Genomic DNA, 17,655 nt, shown 5'->3' with positions numbered 1-17,655 from the left:
CGTAATCTGGAAAGTGCTGTCACCTGGAACATGTTGTGGTCTGGAATGCATTGTGATCTGGAAAGAGTTGAGATCTGGAATGCGCTGTGATCTGGAATCACTGTGATCTGGAATGTGCCGTGATCTGCAATGTGCTGTGATCTGGAATGTGCCGTGATCTGGAATCACTGTGATCTGGAATGTGCTGTGATCTGGAATGTGCTGTGATCTGGAATGTGCCGTGATCTGGAATCACTGTGATCTGGAATGTGCTGTGATCTGGAATGTGCCGTGATCTGGAACATGTTGTGGTCTGGAATGTGCCGTGATCTGGAATGTGCTGGGATCTGGAATGTGCTGTGATCTGGAATGTGCCGTGATCTGGAATCACTGTGATCTGGAATGTGCTGTGATCTGGAATGTGCCGTGATCTGGAACATGTTGTGGTCTGGAATGTGCCGTGATCTGGAATGTGCCGTGATCTGGAATCACTGTGATCTGGAATGTGCCGTGATCTGGAATCACTGTGATCGGGAATGTGCCGTGATCTGGAATGTGCCGTGATCTGGAATGTGCCGTGATCTGGAATGTGCTGTGATCTGGAATGTGCTGTGATCTGGAATGTGTCGTGACCTGGAATGCACTGTGATCTGGAATGTGCCGTGATCTGGAATGCACTGTGATCTGGAATGTGCCGTGATCTGGAATGTGCCGTGATCTGGAATGTGCTGGGATCTGGAATGTGCCGTGATCTGGAATGTGCCGTGATCTGGAATGTGCTGTGATCTGGAATGTGCTGTGATCTGGAATGCGCCATGATCTGGAATGTGCTGTGATCTGGAATGTGCCGTGATCTGGAATCACTGTGATCTGGAATGTGCCGTGATCTGGAATGTGCTGTGATCTGGAATCACTGTGATCTGGAATGCACTGTGATCTGGAATGTGCCGTGATCTGGAATGTGCCGTGATCTGGAATGTGCTGTGATCTGGAACGTGTTGTGATCTGGAATGCACCGTGATCTGGAATGCGCCGTGATCTGGAATGTGCTGTGATCTGGAATGTGCCGTGATCTGGAATCACTGTGATCTGGAATGCACTGTGATCTGGAATGTGCTGTGATCTGGAACGTGTTGTGATCTGGAACGCACCGTGATCTGGAATGCGCCGTGATCTGGAACGTGTTGTGATCTGGAATGTGCCGTGATCTGGAATGTGCCGTGATCTGGAATCACTGTGATCTGGAATGCGCTGTGATCTGGAATGTGCCGTGATCTGGAATGTGTTGTGATCTGGAATCACTGTGGTCTGGAACGCACTGTGATCTGGAATATAGAACATAGAACACTATAGCACAAACAGGCCCTTCGGCCCACTAGTTGCACCGATCACTTCTATACCTACTAAACCATAGACCTATCTATAACCCCCAATCCCATTAGATCCCATATACTCATCCAGAAGTCTCTTAAAAGACCCCAGCGAGTTCGCCTCCACCACCACCGACAGTAGCCGATTCCACTCACTCACCACCCTCTGAGTGAAAAACTTACCCCTAACATCTCCTCTGTACTTGCTTCCCAGCACCTTAAATCTGTGTCCTCTCGTAGCGACCATTTCAGCCCTGGGAAATAGCCTCTGAGAATCCACCCTATCTATTCCTCTCAACATCTTATAAACCTCTATCAGGTCGCCTCTCAACCTTTGTCTCTCCAGGGAGAAGAGTCCCAGCTCCCTCAACCTATCTTCATAAGGCATGCCTCCCAATCCAGGCAACATCCTTGTAAATCTCCTCTGCACCCTTTCAATAGCTTCTACGTCCTTCCGATAGTGAGGCGACCACAACTGTGCACAGTACTCCAAGTGGGGTCTGACAAGGGTCTTATAAAGTTGCAGCAATACCTCCCGATTCCTAAACTCAATCCCTCGTTTAATGAAGGCCAGTACACCCTACGCCTTCTTGACCACATCCTCCACCTGCGAGGCCGATTTAAGAGTCCTATGGACCCGGACCCCAAGATCCTTCTGCTCTTCAACACAGCTAAGACTCCCACCCTTGATATTGTATTCCTTCATCCCATTGGTCCTGCCAAAATAGACCACTACACATTTATCCGCGTTGAAGTCCATCTGCCACTTCTCCGCCCAGTCTTGCATCCTATCTATGTCCTGCTGCAACTTCTGACATCCCTCCAGATCATCCACAACACCACCGACCTTCGTATCGTCAGCCAACTTACTAACCCATCCCTCCACTTCCTCATCCAGGTCATTTATGAAAATGACAAACAGCAAGGGTCCTAGAACAGATCCCTGGGGCACTCCACTGGTGACCGACCTCCATGCAGAAAAAGACCCATCCACAACCACTCTCTGCCTTCTGCAGGCAAGCCAGTTCTGGATCCACAAGGCCAAAGCCCCCTGGATCCCATGCCCTCTCACCTTCTCAAGAAGTCTTGCATGGGGGACCTTATCAAACGCCTTGCTGAAGTCCATGTACACCACGTCCACCACTCTTCCTTCGTCAATGTGCTCAGTCACATTCTCAAAGAACTCAACTAGGCTCGTAAGGCGTGATCTGCCCTTGACAAAACCATGTTGACTATTTCTGATCATTCTAAACTTCTCCAAATGCTCATAAATCTTGTCCCTCAGAAGCCTCTCCATCAACTTACCAACCACTGAGGTCAGACTCACCAGTCGGTAATTTCCCGGGCTATCCCTGTTCCCTTTCTTGAAAATAGGAACCACATCCGCAATCCTCCAATCCTCCGGACCCTCTCCTGTCTCCATCGACGACGCAAAGATCATCGCCAGGAGCTCTGCAATCACTTCCCTCACCTCCCACAGTAACCTGGGGTACATCCCATCCGGTCCCAGTGACTTATCTATCTTGATAGAGTTTTAAAGTTCTAACACATCCTCTTCCTTAACATCCACATACTCAATCTTTTCAGACTGCCGCAAACCTGTAGTACAACCTCCCAGATCACTTTCCACCGTGAATACTGAGGCAAAGTACTCATTAAGCACCTCTGCCATTTCTTCCGGTTCCACACAGACTTTTCCCCCTTCACCTTTTATAGGTCCTATCCCTTCTCTTCTCATCCTTTTACTCTTCACATATTTGTAGAATGCTTTGGGATTCTCCTTAATCTTACCCGCCAAGGCCTTCTCATGACCCCTTCTGGTTCTCCTAATTTCCTTTTTAAGCTCCTTTCTACAAGCCTTATACTCCTCTAGATCCTTACCATCTCCTAGCTCTCTGAACCTTTTGTACACCTTTCCTTTCTTCCTGACTAGGTTCACCACAACCTTCGTGCACCACGGTTCCCGCGACCTACCAAAACCTCCTTGTCTCATCGGAACGTTATCGTGCAGAGCTCCAGTCAAACATTCCTTGAATATCCGCCACCTTCCTTCTGTACTTTTCCCCAAGAACACCTCCTTCCAGTTTATTCATCCAATTATCTGCCTGATGTCTTCATATTTTCCCCTTACTCCAGACAAACACCTTCCTAGCCTGCCTGATCCTATCTCTTTCCAATGCTATCGTGAAGGAGATAGAATTATGATCTCCATCCCCGAGATGCTCTCCTACCGAGAGATCCATCACCTGTCCTGGTTCATTAGCCAGTACCAGGTCAAGTACAGCCTCTCCTCTCGTAGGCTTATCCACGCACTGTGTCAGGAAACCCTCCTGAACACACCTAACAAACTCCTCCCCATCCAAACCCCTTACCCTAGGGATTTTCCAGTCGATGTTTGGGAAATTAAAGTCTCCCATCACGACGACTCTGTTATTACTACATCTCTCTAGGATCTGTTTCCCTATCTGCACCTCAACTTCCCTGTCACTATTGGGCGGCCTATAGAAAACACCCAGCAAAGTTATCGACCCTTTGCTGTTCCTAACTTCCACCCACAGAGACCCTGTAGACAGTCCCTCCATGGCATCCTCCTTCTCTGCAGCCATGACACTGTCCCTGATCAACAGTGCCACTCCACCACCTCTTTCGCCCTCCCCCCCCCTTCCCTGTCCTTCCTGAAGCGTCTGAATCCTGGCACCTGAAGTACCCAGTCCTGTCCCTGAGACATCCAAGTCTCTGTAATGGCCACCACATCACATTCCCAAGCAGCAATCCATGCCCTAAGCTCACCTACCTTATTTACTACACTCCTGGCGTTAAAATAGACACACCTCAGCCCCTTGGTCTGGACATTTCTCTTCTCCACCACCCGTCTAACCTCCCTCTCATACTGTCTACAGTCCTTCCCTACCCGGGAGCTAACCTCTCCCCCCATCCTTTCTAGTTTAAAGCCCCCCCAGTAGCCCTAGCCAGTCTTCCCGCCAAGATATTGGTCCCCCTGGGATTCAAGTGCCACCCGTCTTTACTGTACAGGTCACACCTGCCCCTAAAGAGGTCCCAATGATCCAGGAACCGGAATCCCTGACCCCTGCTCCAGTCCCTCAGCCACGCATTCACCCTCCACCTCATTCCACTCCTGCTCTCACTCTCCCGCGGCGCAGGCAGCAATCCTGAGATTACTACCTTCGCATTCCTCTTTCTCAGCTGTCTACCTAATTCCCTACAATCCCTTTTCATGACTGCTTCCCTCTTCCTGCCTATGTCAGCAGTACCTATATGAACCACAACCTGCGGTTCCTCACCCTCCCCTTTCAGGATGTCTGGGACGTGTCCAGAGACACCCCGGATCCCAGCTCCAGGGAGACAAACCACCATCCGCGATTCCCGTCTGCGTCCGCAAAAACGCCTGTCTGAACCCAGACCCAATGTGCTGTGATCTGTAACATGCTGTGATCTGGAATGTGCTGTGATCTGGAATCACTGGGATCTGGAATGTGCTGTGATCTGGAACGCACTATGATCTGGAATTCACTATGATATGGAAGGCGCTGTGATCTGGAATGTGCTTTGATCTAGAACATGGTGTGATCTGGGGCGTTCTGTGATCTGGAACGTTCTGCGATCTGGAACATGCTGTGATCTGGAATGTGCTGTGATCTGGAGTGTTCTGTGTTCTGGAGTGTTCTATGATCTGGAACATGCTGTGATCTGGAATGTGCTGTGATCTGGAGCGTTCTGTGATCTGGAACGTGCTGTGATCTAGAGCGTTCTGTGATCTGGAACATGCTGTGATTTGGAACATGCTGTGATCTGGAATGTGCTGTGATCTGGAACGTTCTATGATCTGGAACATTGTGTCTGAAAGGAGGGTGGGACCAGATTCAATAGGAAATTTCAAAACGGAATTAGATAAATGAGCAAGGATTGTGGAAAGAGCAAGAGTTTGGGAGTAATTGGTTAGTTGTTTCAAAGAGACAGCACAGGTGTGAAAGGCAGAATGGCCTCCATTTGTGCTGCAAGAATCTGTTTTTCTTTATTCATTTATAGGACATGGGCATCCCTGTTTAGACCAGCATTTATCGCCTACTCCGGTTACTTAGAAAGAAAGAAAAAGAAGCAGGGGTAGGCCATTCAGCCCTTTGAACCTACCCCACCATTGCTCAGAGATGAGGAAAAATGTGTGCACCCAGAAAGTGGTCTGGGAATCGCTACTACAGATAACAGTTGAGGCTGAAGTTTGTATGTTTTCATGAAGTAGTTAGCACTTGGGGTAAAGGGGAGGTGGGATCAGGCTATTGAGTTGGATGATCATGAACGGTGAAGGAGGCATGATGGGCCGAACGGCTTCTTCCTGCTCCTATTTTCTATGTTTCTATTATCCATCACAATGCACCATTCTCAATCCCGTGCACTTTAATGTTACATATTAAAATTTGCTGGACTCTGGGGTGGTTCCCACAGATTCAAAAACAGCAAATCTGACACCACTGTTTAAAAAGGAGGGAGACAAAAGGCAGGTAACTATAGGCCGATTAGCTTAACTTCTGTAGTAGGGAAAATGCTTGAATCTCTCATCAAGGAAGAAATAGTGAGACATCTGGATATAAATTGTCCCATTGGTAAAATGCAGCATGGGTTCATGAAGGGCAGGTCTTGTTTGACTAATTTGGTGGAATTCTTTGAGAACATTATATGTGCAGTGGACAGTGGAGAACCTGTGGATGTGGTGTATCTGGATTTCCAGAAGGAATTTGATAGTAGAACATAGAACATTACAGCGCAGCACAGGCCCTTCGGCCCTCGATGTTGCGCCGACCAGTGGAACCAATCTAATGATCCTCTAAGCTAAACTATTCCAATGTTATCCATATGCCTATCCACTGACCATTTAAACGCCCTTAAAGTTGGCGAGTTCACAACTGCTGCAGGCAGGGCATTCCACATCCTTACTACCCTCTGAGTGAAGAACCTACATCTGACATCCGTCCTATAATTACCACCCCTTAATTTAAAGCTATGTCCGCTTGTGTTAGCCATCACCATCTGAGGAAAAAGGCTCTCACTGTCCACCCTATCTAACCCTCTGATCATCTTGTATGCCTCAATCAGGTCACCTTGTAACTTTCTTCTCTCTAATGAAAATAACCTCAGGTCCCTCAGCCTTTCCTCATAAGACCTTCCCACCATACCAGGCAACACCTTGGTAAACCTCCTCTGCACCCTTTCCAATGCCTCCACATCTTCCTTATAATGCGGCGACCAGAACTGTACGCAATACTCCAAGTGCGGCTGCACCAGAGTTTTGTACAGTTGCAACATGACCTCACGGGTCCGAAATTCAATCCCTCTACCAATAAAAGCTAACACACCGTACGCCTTCTTAACAACCTTATCAACCTGGGTGCCAACTTTCAGGGAACTATGCACATGTACACCGAGATGTCTCTGCTCGTCAAAACTACTAAAAGTCCTTCCATTAGCCCTATATTCTGTACTCCTGTTACTCTTACCAAAGTGAATCACCTCACACTTTTCCACATTAAACTCCATCTGCCACCTCTCAGCCCAGCTCTGCAGCTTAACTATGTCCATCTGCAAACTGTAACATCCATCCTCACTGTCTACAACTCCTCCAACTTTGGTGTTGTCAGCAAATTTACTAACCCATCCTTCTACACCCTCATCAAGGTCATTTATAAAAATGACAAACAGCAGTGGCCCTAAAACAGATCCCTGAGGTACACCACTTGTAACTGAACTCCAGGTTGAATATTTCCCATCAACCACCACCCTCTGTCTTCTATCAGCTAGCCAATGATAAGATGCCGCACCAAAGACTGCTACATAAGATAAAGGTGCACGGTGTCACAGGTAATGTATTAACATGGATAGAGGATTGGTTAACTAACAGAAAGCAAAGAGTGGGGGTAAATGGGTGTTTTTCTGGTTAGTGATCAGTGACTAGTGGTGAGCCTCAGGGATCAGTGTTGGGAGCACAATTGTTTACAATTTACGTAGATGATTTGGAGTTGGGGACCAAGTGTAGTGTGTCAAAATTCACAGATGACACTAAGATGGGTGGAAGAGCAAAGTGTGCGGAGGATGCTGAAAGTCTGCAAAGGAATATAGATAGTCTCAGTGAGTGGGCGAGGGTCTGGCAGATTGAGTACAATGTTGGTAAATGTGAGGTCATCCATTTTGGTAGGAATAACAGCAAAATGGACTATTATTTAAATGATAAAAAATTGCAGCATGCTGCTGTGCAGAGGGACCTGGGTGTCCTTGTGCAGGAATCTCAAGCAGGTGGTTTCCAGTTGCAGCAGGTAATTAAGAAGACAAATGGAATTTTGTCCTTCATTTCTAGAGGGACGGAGTTTAAAAACAGTGAGGTTATATTGCAGCTGTATAAGGTGCTGGTGAGGCCACACCTGGAGTTACTGTGTACAGTTTGATCTCCTTACTTGAGAAAGGATATACTGGCACTGGAGGGGGTGCAGAGGAGATTCACTAGGTTGATTCCGGACTTGAGAACATTGGTTTATGATAAAGACTGAGTAGACTGGGACTATACTCGTTAGAATTCAGAAGAATGAGGGGAGATCTTATAGAAACATATAAGATTATGAAGGGAATACATAAGATAGAGGCAGGGAGGTTGTTTCCACTGGCGGGTGAAACTAGAGCTAGGGGGCATAGCCTCAAAATAAGGGGGAGCAGATTTAGGACTGAGTTGAGGAGGAACTTCTTCACACAAAGGGTTGTGAATCTGTGGAATTCCCTGCCCAGTGAAGCAGTTGAGGCTCCCTCATTGAATGTTTTTAAGGCAAGGATAGATAAATTTTTGAACGGTAAAGAAATTAAGGGTTATGGTGAGCGGGCAGGTAAGTGGAGCTGAGTCCACGAAAAGATCAACCATGAGTTTACTGAGTGGCAGAGCAGGCTCGAGGGGCCGAACGGCCTACTCCTGCTTCTCGATCATATGTGGGACTTTGTGATAAGCATCATCGCAAACATATCAGAAATGTTGGTGAATGCAGGATTTAGTGAGAGGGAGGAACTGAAAGAAATCAGTATTAGCTGGGAAATGATGTTGGAGAAATTGCTGGGATTGACGGCTGATAATTTGATTTGATTTGGTATTGTCACATATATTAACATACAGTGAAAAGAATTGTTTCTTGTAGACAAAGCAGACCATTCATAGAGAAGGAAAGGAGAGACTGCAGAATGTAGTGTATGGGGGATAACTCCCCAGGACCTGATCATCACCATCCCAGAAAACTGAATCAAGTGGATGCATTGGCAATCATCTTTCAAGATTCTATAAATTCTGGAATATAGAAACTAGAAGCAGGGGGAGGCCATTCGGCCCTTTGAGCCTGCTCTGCTGTTCATTTTGATCATGACTGATCATCAAATTCAATATCATGATCCACCCTTCCACCCATATCCCTTTAACCCAAAGGGATTGCAGAAGGTTAGGGGGCATGGAGTTGGGGGTAGGGTGTTAGCGTGGATAGAGGATTGGCTGTCAAATAGGAGGCAGAGAGTGGGGGTCAATGGGTGCTATTCGGATTGGAGGTTGGTGACTAGTGGAGTGCCCCAGGGATCGGTGCTGGGGCCTCAGCTATTCACCATGTATACAGATGATCTGGAGGAGGGAACCGAGTGTATGGTGTCGAAATTTGCTGATGACACCAAGATTGGTGGAACGGCAAATTGTGCGGAGGGTGTGGAGAGTCTGCAGAAGGATCTAGATAGGCTGGGCGAATGGGCCAGGAAATGGCAAATGGAATTTAATGTTGGCAAGTGTGAGGTGGTCCACTTTGGTAGGAATAATGGTAGGAAGGAACATTACTTATGTGGTGAAAAACTGCAGCAGGCGATGGTGCAGAGGGACCTCGGGGTCCTTGTGCATGAGTCGCAAAAACCCAGCTTGCAGGTGCAGCAGGTGGTCAGGAAGGCGAATGGGATGCTGGCCTTCATAGCGAGGGGGATTGAATATAAAAGTAGGGAGGTCTTGCTGCAGCTGTATAGGGCATTGGTGAGGTCGCAGCTGGAGTACTGTGTGCAGTTTTGGTCGCCGCACTTACGCAAAGATATTTTGGCCTTGGAGGGAGTGCAGAGGAGGTTTACTAGGCTGATACCGGAGTTGAGGGTGTTGAACTATGAGGAGAGGCTGAATAAACTAGGCTTGTACTCGTTAGAGTTTAGAAGAATGAGGGGAGATCTCATTGAGACGTATAAGATGTTGAATGGGATGGATAGGATAGAGGTGGAGAGACTCTTCCCGCTCAGAAAGGACAGTAGGACTAGGGGGCACAGCCTCAAGATAAAGGGGGGGCAGTTTAGAACGGAGTTGAGGAGGAACTTCTTCACTCAAAGGGTGGTGAATCTCTGGAATTCTCTGCCCGTTGAAGTGGTGGAGGCTGCCTCGCTAAATATTTTTAAGACGCGGGTTGATGGGTTTTTGATAAGCGAGGGGATTAAGGGTTATGGGGAGAGGGCGGGAATGTGGAACTGAGCCACGACAGATCAGCCATGATCTTATTGAATGGCGGGGCAGGCTCGAGGGGCTAGATGGCCTACTCCTGCTCCTATTTCTTATGTTCTTATGTAACCCAAAGAGCTACATTTAATTATAGTAGAGGTTCACAGCAGGGATACAGGCCCTTCGGCCCAACATGTTCATGCCGCCTCTTTTTTTTAACCATTAAGCTAATCCCAATTGCCCGCATTTGACCCATATCCCTCTATACCCGTTGTACCCATGTAATTGTCTAAATGCTTTTTAAAAGATAAAATTGTACCTGCCTCTACTGCTACCTCGTTCCAGACATTCACCACCCTCTGTGTGAAAAAATTGCCCCTCTGGACCCTTTTGTATCTCTCCCTTCTCACCTTAAACCTCTGCCCTCTAGTTTTAGACTCCCCTACCTTTGGGAAAAGATATTGACTATCTAGCTGATCCATGCCCCTCATTTTTTATAGCTCTCTTAGGATCACCCCTCAGCTTCCTAAGCTCCAGAGAAAAAAGTCCCAGTCTATCCAACCTCTTCTTACAACTCAATCTATCAAGTCCTGATTTCTTCTAATTGAAATCAGACAATGTTTTGGCCTCAACTACTTTCTGTGGGAGTGAATTCCACACATTCACCACACTCTGGGTGAAGAAATTTCTCCTCACCTCAGTTGTAAAAGGTTTACCCCTTATCCTCAAACTATGACGCCCCTTTAGTTCTGGACTCCCCCACCATCGGGAACATTCTTTCTGAATCGACCCTGTCTAACCCTGTTAGAATTTTATAAGTTTCTATGACATCCCCTCTCACTCTTCTAAACTCCAGTGAATATAATCCTAATTGACTTAATCTCTCCTCATATGACAGACCTGCCATCCCAGGAATCAGCCTGGTAAACCTTCGCTGTGCTCCCTCTATAGCAAGGACATCCTTCCTCAGATAAGGAGATCAAAACTGCACACAATACTCCAGGTGTGGCCTCACCAACACCCTGTACAATTGCAGCAAAACATCCCTATCCTTATACTCACATCCTCTCGTTGTGAAAGCCAAGATACCATTTGCCTTTTTTACTGCCTGCTGTACCTGCGCGCTTACTTTCAGCGACTGATGTGCGAGGATTCCAAGGTCTCGTTGAGTATCCGCATCTCTCAATTTGCTCCCATTCAAGTAATAATCTGTCTTTCTATTATTGCCACCAAAGTGGATAACCTCACATTTATCCACATTATACTGCATTTGCCATGCAGATACCCACACACTCAACCTGTCCAAATCACACTGAAGCATCTCTGCTTCTCCTCACAGCTCACCCTCCCACCCAACTTTATATCGTCTGCAACTTTGGAGATAATATATTCAGTTCCCTCTTCCAAACCACTAATATATAATGTGAACAGTTGGGTTCCTAGCACAGATCCCTGTGGAACCCCACTGGTCACTGACTGCCAATCAGAAAAAGACCTATTTATGCCAACTCTTTGCTTTCTATCAGCTAACCAGCTTTCTGTCCATTTCAGGACAGTCCCCACAATCCCATATGCTTTAATTTTACATAGTAGTCTGTTCTGTGAGACCTTGTTGAAAGACTTCTGAAAGTCTAAATAAACTATATCCACTGGTTCTCCTGAGTCAACTCAACTAGTTACATCCTCAAAGAATTCCAATAGATTCATCAAGCATGATTTCCCTTTCATAAATCCACGCTGACTTTGTCTGATTATCCCACTGCCTTCCAAATGCCAAATTACTAAATCCTTGATAATGGGCTCTAGCAACTTCCCAGTATTGATGTTAGGCTCACTGGTCTATAGTTCCCTGTTTTCTCTCTATCTCCCTTTTTGAGTAGTGAGCTTATATTCGGTACCCTCCAATCAATAGAAACCATTCCAGAGTCCAAAGAATTTTGGAAAATAATCACCAATGGATTTACTATTTCCAGGGCCATTTCCTTAAGCACTCTGGGTGAAGATTATCAGGACCTGGAGATTTATCCATCTTCAATCCCACTGAGTTCCCCAAAAAATATTGCTCTACTAATGCTGATTTCCTTCAGCTCCTCACTAAATTCTAGAATCTAAGGCATTCTGGAATTTTCCCCACCACCATCATCAAGTTCATTGATCTAATTGTTCCCTGTTTTCTCTCTACCTCCCTTTTTAAATAATGAGGTTACATCAACTACCCTCCAATCTGTGGGAACTGTATGACACATGTATGGCAGTGAACTTAGTTCATTGGACACAGGTGGTCATGCTTTCAGCTCATGGCATGCATGTGGCAATGCACGATGTTGCTGACATGCATGTGGTAATGTGCTCAGCTCCTACGCCTGTGTAGTAGTGCACACATGTCCTGACACACGTCTGATAGTGAACCTGGTGTGCATGTGACAAAAACAGGTGTCTCCTAACTCATGTGTGGTAGTGGCCACACACATTTGGTAGAGCACACATCTCCGACACGTGTGGCAGAGCATGCATCTCCTGACACACGTGTGGCAGAGCATGCATCTCCTGACACACGTGGCAGAGCACACATCTCCTGACACACGTGTGGCAGAGCACGCATCTCCTGACACACGTGTGGCAGAGCATGCATCTTCTGACACACGTGTGGCAGAGCACGCATCCCCTGACACACGTGTGGCAGAGCACGCATCTCCTGACACACATGTGGCAGAGCACGCATCTCCTGACACACGTGTGGCAGAGCATGCATCTTCTGACACGTGTGGCAGAGCACGCATCCCCTGACACACGTGTGGCAGAGCATGCATCTCCTGACACACGTGTGGCAGAGCACGCATCTCCTGACACACGTGTGGCAGAGCACGCATCTCCTGACACACGTGTGGCAGAGCACGCATCTCCTGACACACGTGTGGCAGAGCACGCATCTCCTGACACACGTGTGGCAGAGCATGCATCTCCTGACACGTGTGGCAGAGCCCGCATCTCCTGACACACGTGTGGCAGAGCACGCATCTCCTGACACACGTGTGGCAGAGCATGCATCTCCTGACACGTGTGGCAGAGCCCGCATCTCCTGACACACGTGTGGCAGAGCACGTATCTCCTGACACACGTGTGGCAGAGCACGCATCTCCTGACACACGTGTGGCAGAGCACGCATCTCCTGACACACGTGTGGCAGAGCACGCATCTCCTGACACACGTGTGGCAGAGCACGCATCTCCTGACACACGTGTGGCAGAGCACGCATCTCCTGACACACGTGTGGCAGAGCATGCATCTCCTGACACGTGTGGCAGAGCCCGCATCTCCTGACACACGTGTGGCAGAGCATGCATCTCCTGACACACGTGTGGCAGAGCACGCATCTCCTGACACACGTGTGGCAGAGCACGCATCTCCTGACACACGTGTGGCAGAGCATGCATCTCCTGACACGTGTGGCAGAGCCCGCATCTCCTGACACACGTGTGGCAGAGCATGCATCTCCTGACACACGTGTGGCAGAGCACGCATCTCCTGACACACGTGTGGCAGAGCACGCATCTCCTGACACACGTGTGGCAGAGCATGCATCTCCTGACACGTGTGGCAGAGCCCGCATCTCCTGACACACGTGTGGCAGAGCACGTATCTCCTGACACACGTGTGGCAGAGCATGCATCTCCTGACACGTGTGGCAGAGCCCGCATCTCCTGACACACGTGTGGCAGAGCACGTATCTCCTGACACACGTGTGGCAGAGCATGCATCTTCTGACACGTGTGGCAGAGCACACATCCCCTGACACGTGTGGCAGAGCACGCATCTCCTGACACACGTGTGGCAGAGCACGCATCTCCTGACACACATGTGGCAGAGCACGCATCTCCTGACACACGTGTGGCAGAGCACGCATCTCCTGACACACGTGTGGCAGAGCCCGCATCTCCTGACACACATGTGGCAGAGCACGCATCTCCTGACACACGTGTGGCAGAGCACGCATCTCCTGACACACATGTGGCAGAGCACGCATCTCCTGACACACGTGTGGCAGAGCACGCATCTCCTGACACACGTGTGGCAGAGCACGCATCTCCTGACACACGTGTGGCAGAGCATGCATCTTCTGACACGTGTGGCAGAGCACACATCCCCTGACACGTGTGGCAGAGCACGCATCTCCTGACACACGTGTGGCAGAGCACGCATCTCCTGACACACATGTGGCAGAGCACGCATCTCCTGACACACGTGTGGCAGAGCACGAATCTCCTGATACAAGTGTAGCAGCGCATTCAGCTCCTGCATGCTATTTGCTGCATCATCTCTACCTCTGTATGTTTCACCAGTTGCTCCTGAGCAGTTACTGTGTTATTTTCCCCTTCATTTCGTGGCTTGTTTTGACTGGGGACAGTGATAATGTTTGGTGGAAGAGATGTACATAAGTTACTGAGTGAACTTCTGTATATGTTCCAAGACTCAAAACAGAATGGTGAAACGAACATGGCTTTATCTGAGGAAGAATGTGCTGCTCTGAATCAGCTACCAACTTCTGATGAGAATCCAATGCGCAAACATCCCAGAGAGAGAAACAAGAAAGGGTCAACCTGCTTCTTACTGACACCAGGTGAGTTCACTATTGGAGGACAGGATGAGGAGTATTTGATGACTTCCTCTGAGGGGTTTTTGGGGGCAGGGGAGATTTATTTGGGCGGATGGTGACGATGGTGACCCTGCCATCTTCCCACTTCTACCCCAATTACATCCATTGCAGCAAGGCCAGTGATTGGCCAATTATAGTCCTGCAGAGGCAGTCAGTGCCCACCTTGTCCTGCCATTGGTGGAGGACTAGCTTGTGAGTACATACTGGCACAGGTCAGCCTGAGTGTTCAGTCGGGCAGTGGGAAGGCGGGTGGGGCAGGGGACTCCATTGTTTCTCAGTGCCTGATCTAGGGAGCTGGCATTGGGAGAGGGTAGCGAGGTGCAGCCAGGGCCAGGCCTTGCTGCTGATGGCCCACATCAGGACCCTAATCCAGCATCACTCGTGTGTGGCCTTGGAGTCACTGTGACCTTGGAATGTGGGTGGCTGCAGTACCAGAAACAGCCACTCTGCCCAGTGGCACCAAAGGGCAAAGCATAGCTTAGCCTCTGATTGGCTAGCAGCTTTCATGAGTGGGGTCGGGGGAGGGGAAGGCCCCTGGCTGCCCAATCAGCGGCTCATTGGCCGTCCAAAATAGAGTCAACACATAGCCTTCGCCAGTTCTCCCTCACTGTCATTAGTACCAACTCCCCCACTCACACTCACATTCCCACACACTCACACACACACACATTCAAACACACACAAACTCACACACACATACACACGCATACACACACACTCACATTCCCACACATACACACACACTTACACACTCAAACTCACACACACTCACATTCCCACACACTCAAACACACACACACTCACATTCCCACACACACTCTCACACACACACACACACTCACAATTCCCACACACACTCACACTCACTCATGTTCACACATTCACAATCACAAAGACACACACTTTCTCACATTCACACACACACACACTCACACTTTCACACACATAGGTGCCCTCTCTCTCATGCTGCCTTTCCCTCACACCCTCTCTCATTCTCTCTCTCTCACACTGTCTCACACTCTGTCTCACACACTCTCTCTCACAGTCTTTCTCATGCTCTCTCTGTCACACTCTCTCACACACTTTCTCTCTCACACTCTCACGCACTCTCTTTCACACACACTCTCTGTCACACACTCACACTCACACTCTCTCACACTCTCTGTCACACTTTCTCTCTCACACACTGTGTCATACACTCCCTCGCACTCTGTCTCACACACACTCTCGCACATTCCCTCTCGCACACTCCATCTCTCTCACACACACTCTTTCACACACTCTCACTCTCTCTCGCACACGTATTCGCACATTCTCTCTCACACACTCTCTCACATACTCCCTCTTGCACACTCTTACACACACTCCATCTCTCGCACACACTCCCTTGCACACTTTCTCTTGCACACACTCTCTCGCACACACTCTTTCTCGCACACTCTCTCTCTCAACACTCTCTCTCACACCCATATATATTTTTGCCAAGTTCCATTTCACTGCTCTTGCCAAGCCTGTCGAGTGATGCACCATGTTAAGCTTACCTGGGGAGTTCTCTCTCTTTTACCTTTGTAATATTTCCTGCTGTTTTATTTTTGACCAGCAGAGAGTTGCAAAGATGTGCTGAAAGGTAACTACACTCAAGCAGAAGTGATCACTCTCTCCTAATGCCAAATAGCAGAGGTTAAAGGGCAAAGAACAAGATTCAATGCTTTATCCAAAATCCAATCTGGAGCGATGAAATGGAACCAGATGCTACAATCTGGGCCAAAGATCAGAAACCCAGAATTACTGAACACACATAATGATTAAATGTGTTGTAATATATATATATCATCCTTTCACAGCATGAGTGCATGGTGGTTCTGTAAAATATGTATTATGAAGAAAATAAATCTATATATATATCTATACATTTCTATATATAAACTATACACATTTGTTAACATCCTTGTTCACAATGTGCAAAGAATTCCAGCAATAGATTACTGGTCCTTATTTTCTCATTAATTGGATATTTTATACTTGTCTGTATTGTATAATGTTGAATCAGGAGACGTACAAATTTTACCTCCATAAGTGCTTTAATGTGAAGACTGTTAGATTTCAGTTTGATGTGTATCCTAGCAACAAAGTTAAAACATCAAAAATTCTTTGAAGTAAATGGTATTCTCTGGTGTCCCGAGTCTTTTCTCAGCACTGAACCCAGTCAGGTCCCTGTCTCGTGATGTGAATTTATTCTTGTCAGTGAACCCAACAAGAATGAGCCATCTGCATCAGAAATAAATTGAGAAAATGCTGGAGGTACGCAGCAGCATCAGAGTAAAGAGAGGAAGTGAAAACCATGGCCTGTAGCTGAAAGATTAACCTGATTGATTAGCTGTGTATTTCCAGAATATTCTTGATATTCTAAACAAGGATAGACGTCAGTCGGAAACTGTGACGTGGGTATGTTTGATAGGTTACGTTTCTGTGCCTGTTCTATGAGCTGTAATGTTCTATGTTCTGTGTCTCTGGCAATAACACTTGTTTGTATGTTGGTTTAGCATGAATCTGTGCAACCGTACTTGTGTGGAAATAAAGAGCTAATCTTTTTCAAGATAACTTTACTGTGTTTCATGTTTTATGTCTCAAAAAGGATATAGTTACAAACATCCAGAATGATAGAACAGAAACAGAGACCATTCAGCCCGTCATATCTGCACTGGTTTTTTTTGAAAAACTATCCAATGACTGCCCTGTTCTTTGCACAGAGTCTACTTTTCAAATATTTGTCCAATTACCTTTTGAAGCATTCCATTGAATCTGCCTCTAGCGCCCTTTTGGGCAGCACATTCCAACTTGTCCAGCCTCCTTCAGAGCTTTGTGTATCTACAGTCAAATGATGTGCAGGTTAGGTGGCTATGATAAATTGCCCCTTAGTGTCAGGGGGATTAGTGGGGTGAATACAGGGGGTTATAGGGATGGGGCCTGGATGGGATTGTTGTCGGTGCAGGCTTGATGGGCTGAATGGGATTCTACGATTTTAGATCATTCCCCTACTCACGTTGCACCATTTAGTTTATATTGGTTCCATTCTTCCTTACAAAATGTTTCACTTCATCTTTCTCTGCAATAAATTTCATCTGTCATTTGTCTGCCCATTTAACTGTTTCTCTGTATCA

At 47.4% G+C, this 17,655-nt stretch overlaps 1 protein-coding gene across 1 annotated transcript in view; it reads left to right on the top strand.

Moving 5' to 3' along the window:
• The window catches only part of LOC145338876 (voltage-gated potassium channel KCNC1-like), a 70,121-nt gene extending 53,080 nt beyond the window's left edge, over positions 1-17,041 (top strand). The window contains 2 exon segments of the mRNA XM_080183277.1: positions 14,309-14,458; positions 16,095-17,041. Coding sequence (XP_080039403.1) covers positions 14,309-14,458; positions 16,095-16,159 — 215 coding nt within the window. The 3' untranslated portion in view covers positions 16,160-17,041.
• The last annotated feature ends 614 nt before the right edge of the window (positions 17,042-17,655 follow it).

Source organism: Carcharhinus amblyrhynchos, unplaced genomic scaffold (assembly GCF_965287045.1).
Source record: "Carcharhinus amblyrhynchos unplaced genomic scaffold, sCarAmb.v2.hapA chromosome_208, whole genome shotgun sequence".
Taxonomy (NCBI): domain Eukaryota; kingdom Metazoa; phylum Chordata; class Chondrichthyes; order Carcharhiniformes; family Carcharhinidae; genus Carcharhinus; species Carcharhinus amblyrhynchos.
Note: the sequence above shows the minus strand (reverse complement) of the source record. Positions and strands in the feature narration are given on the sequence as shown.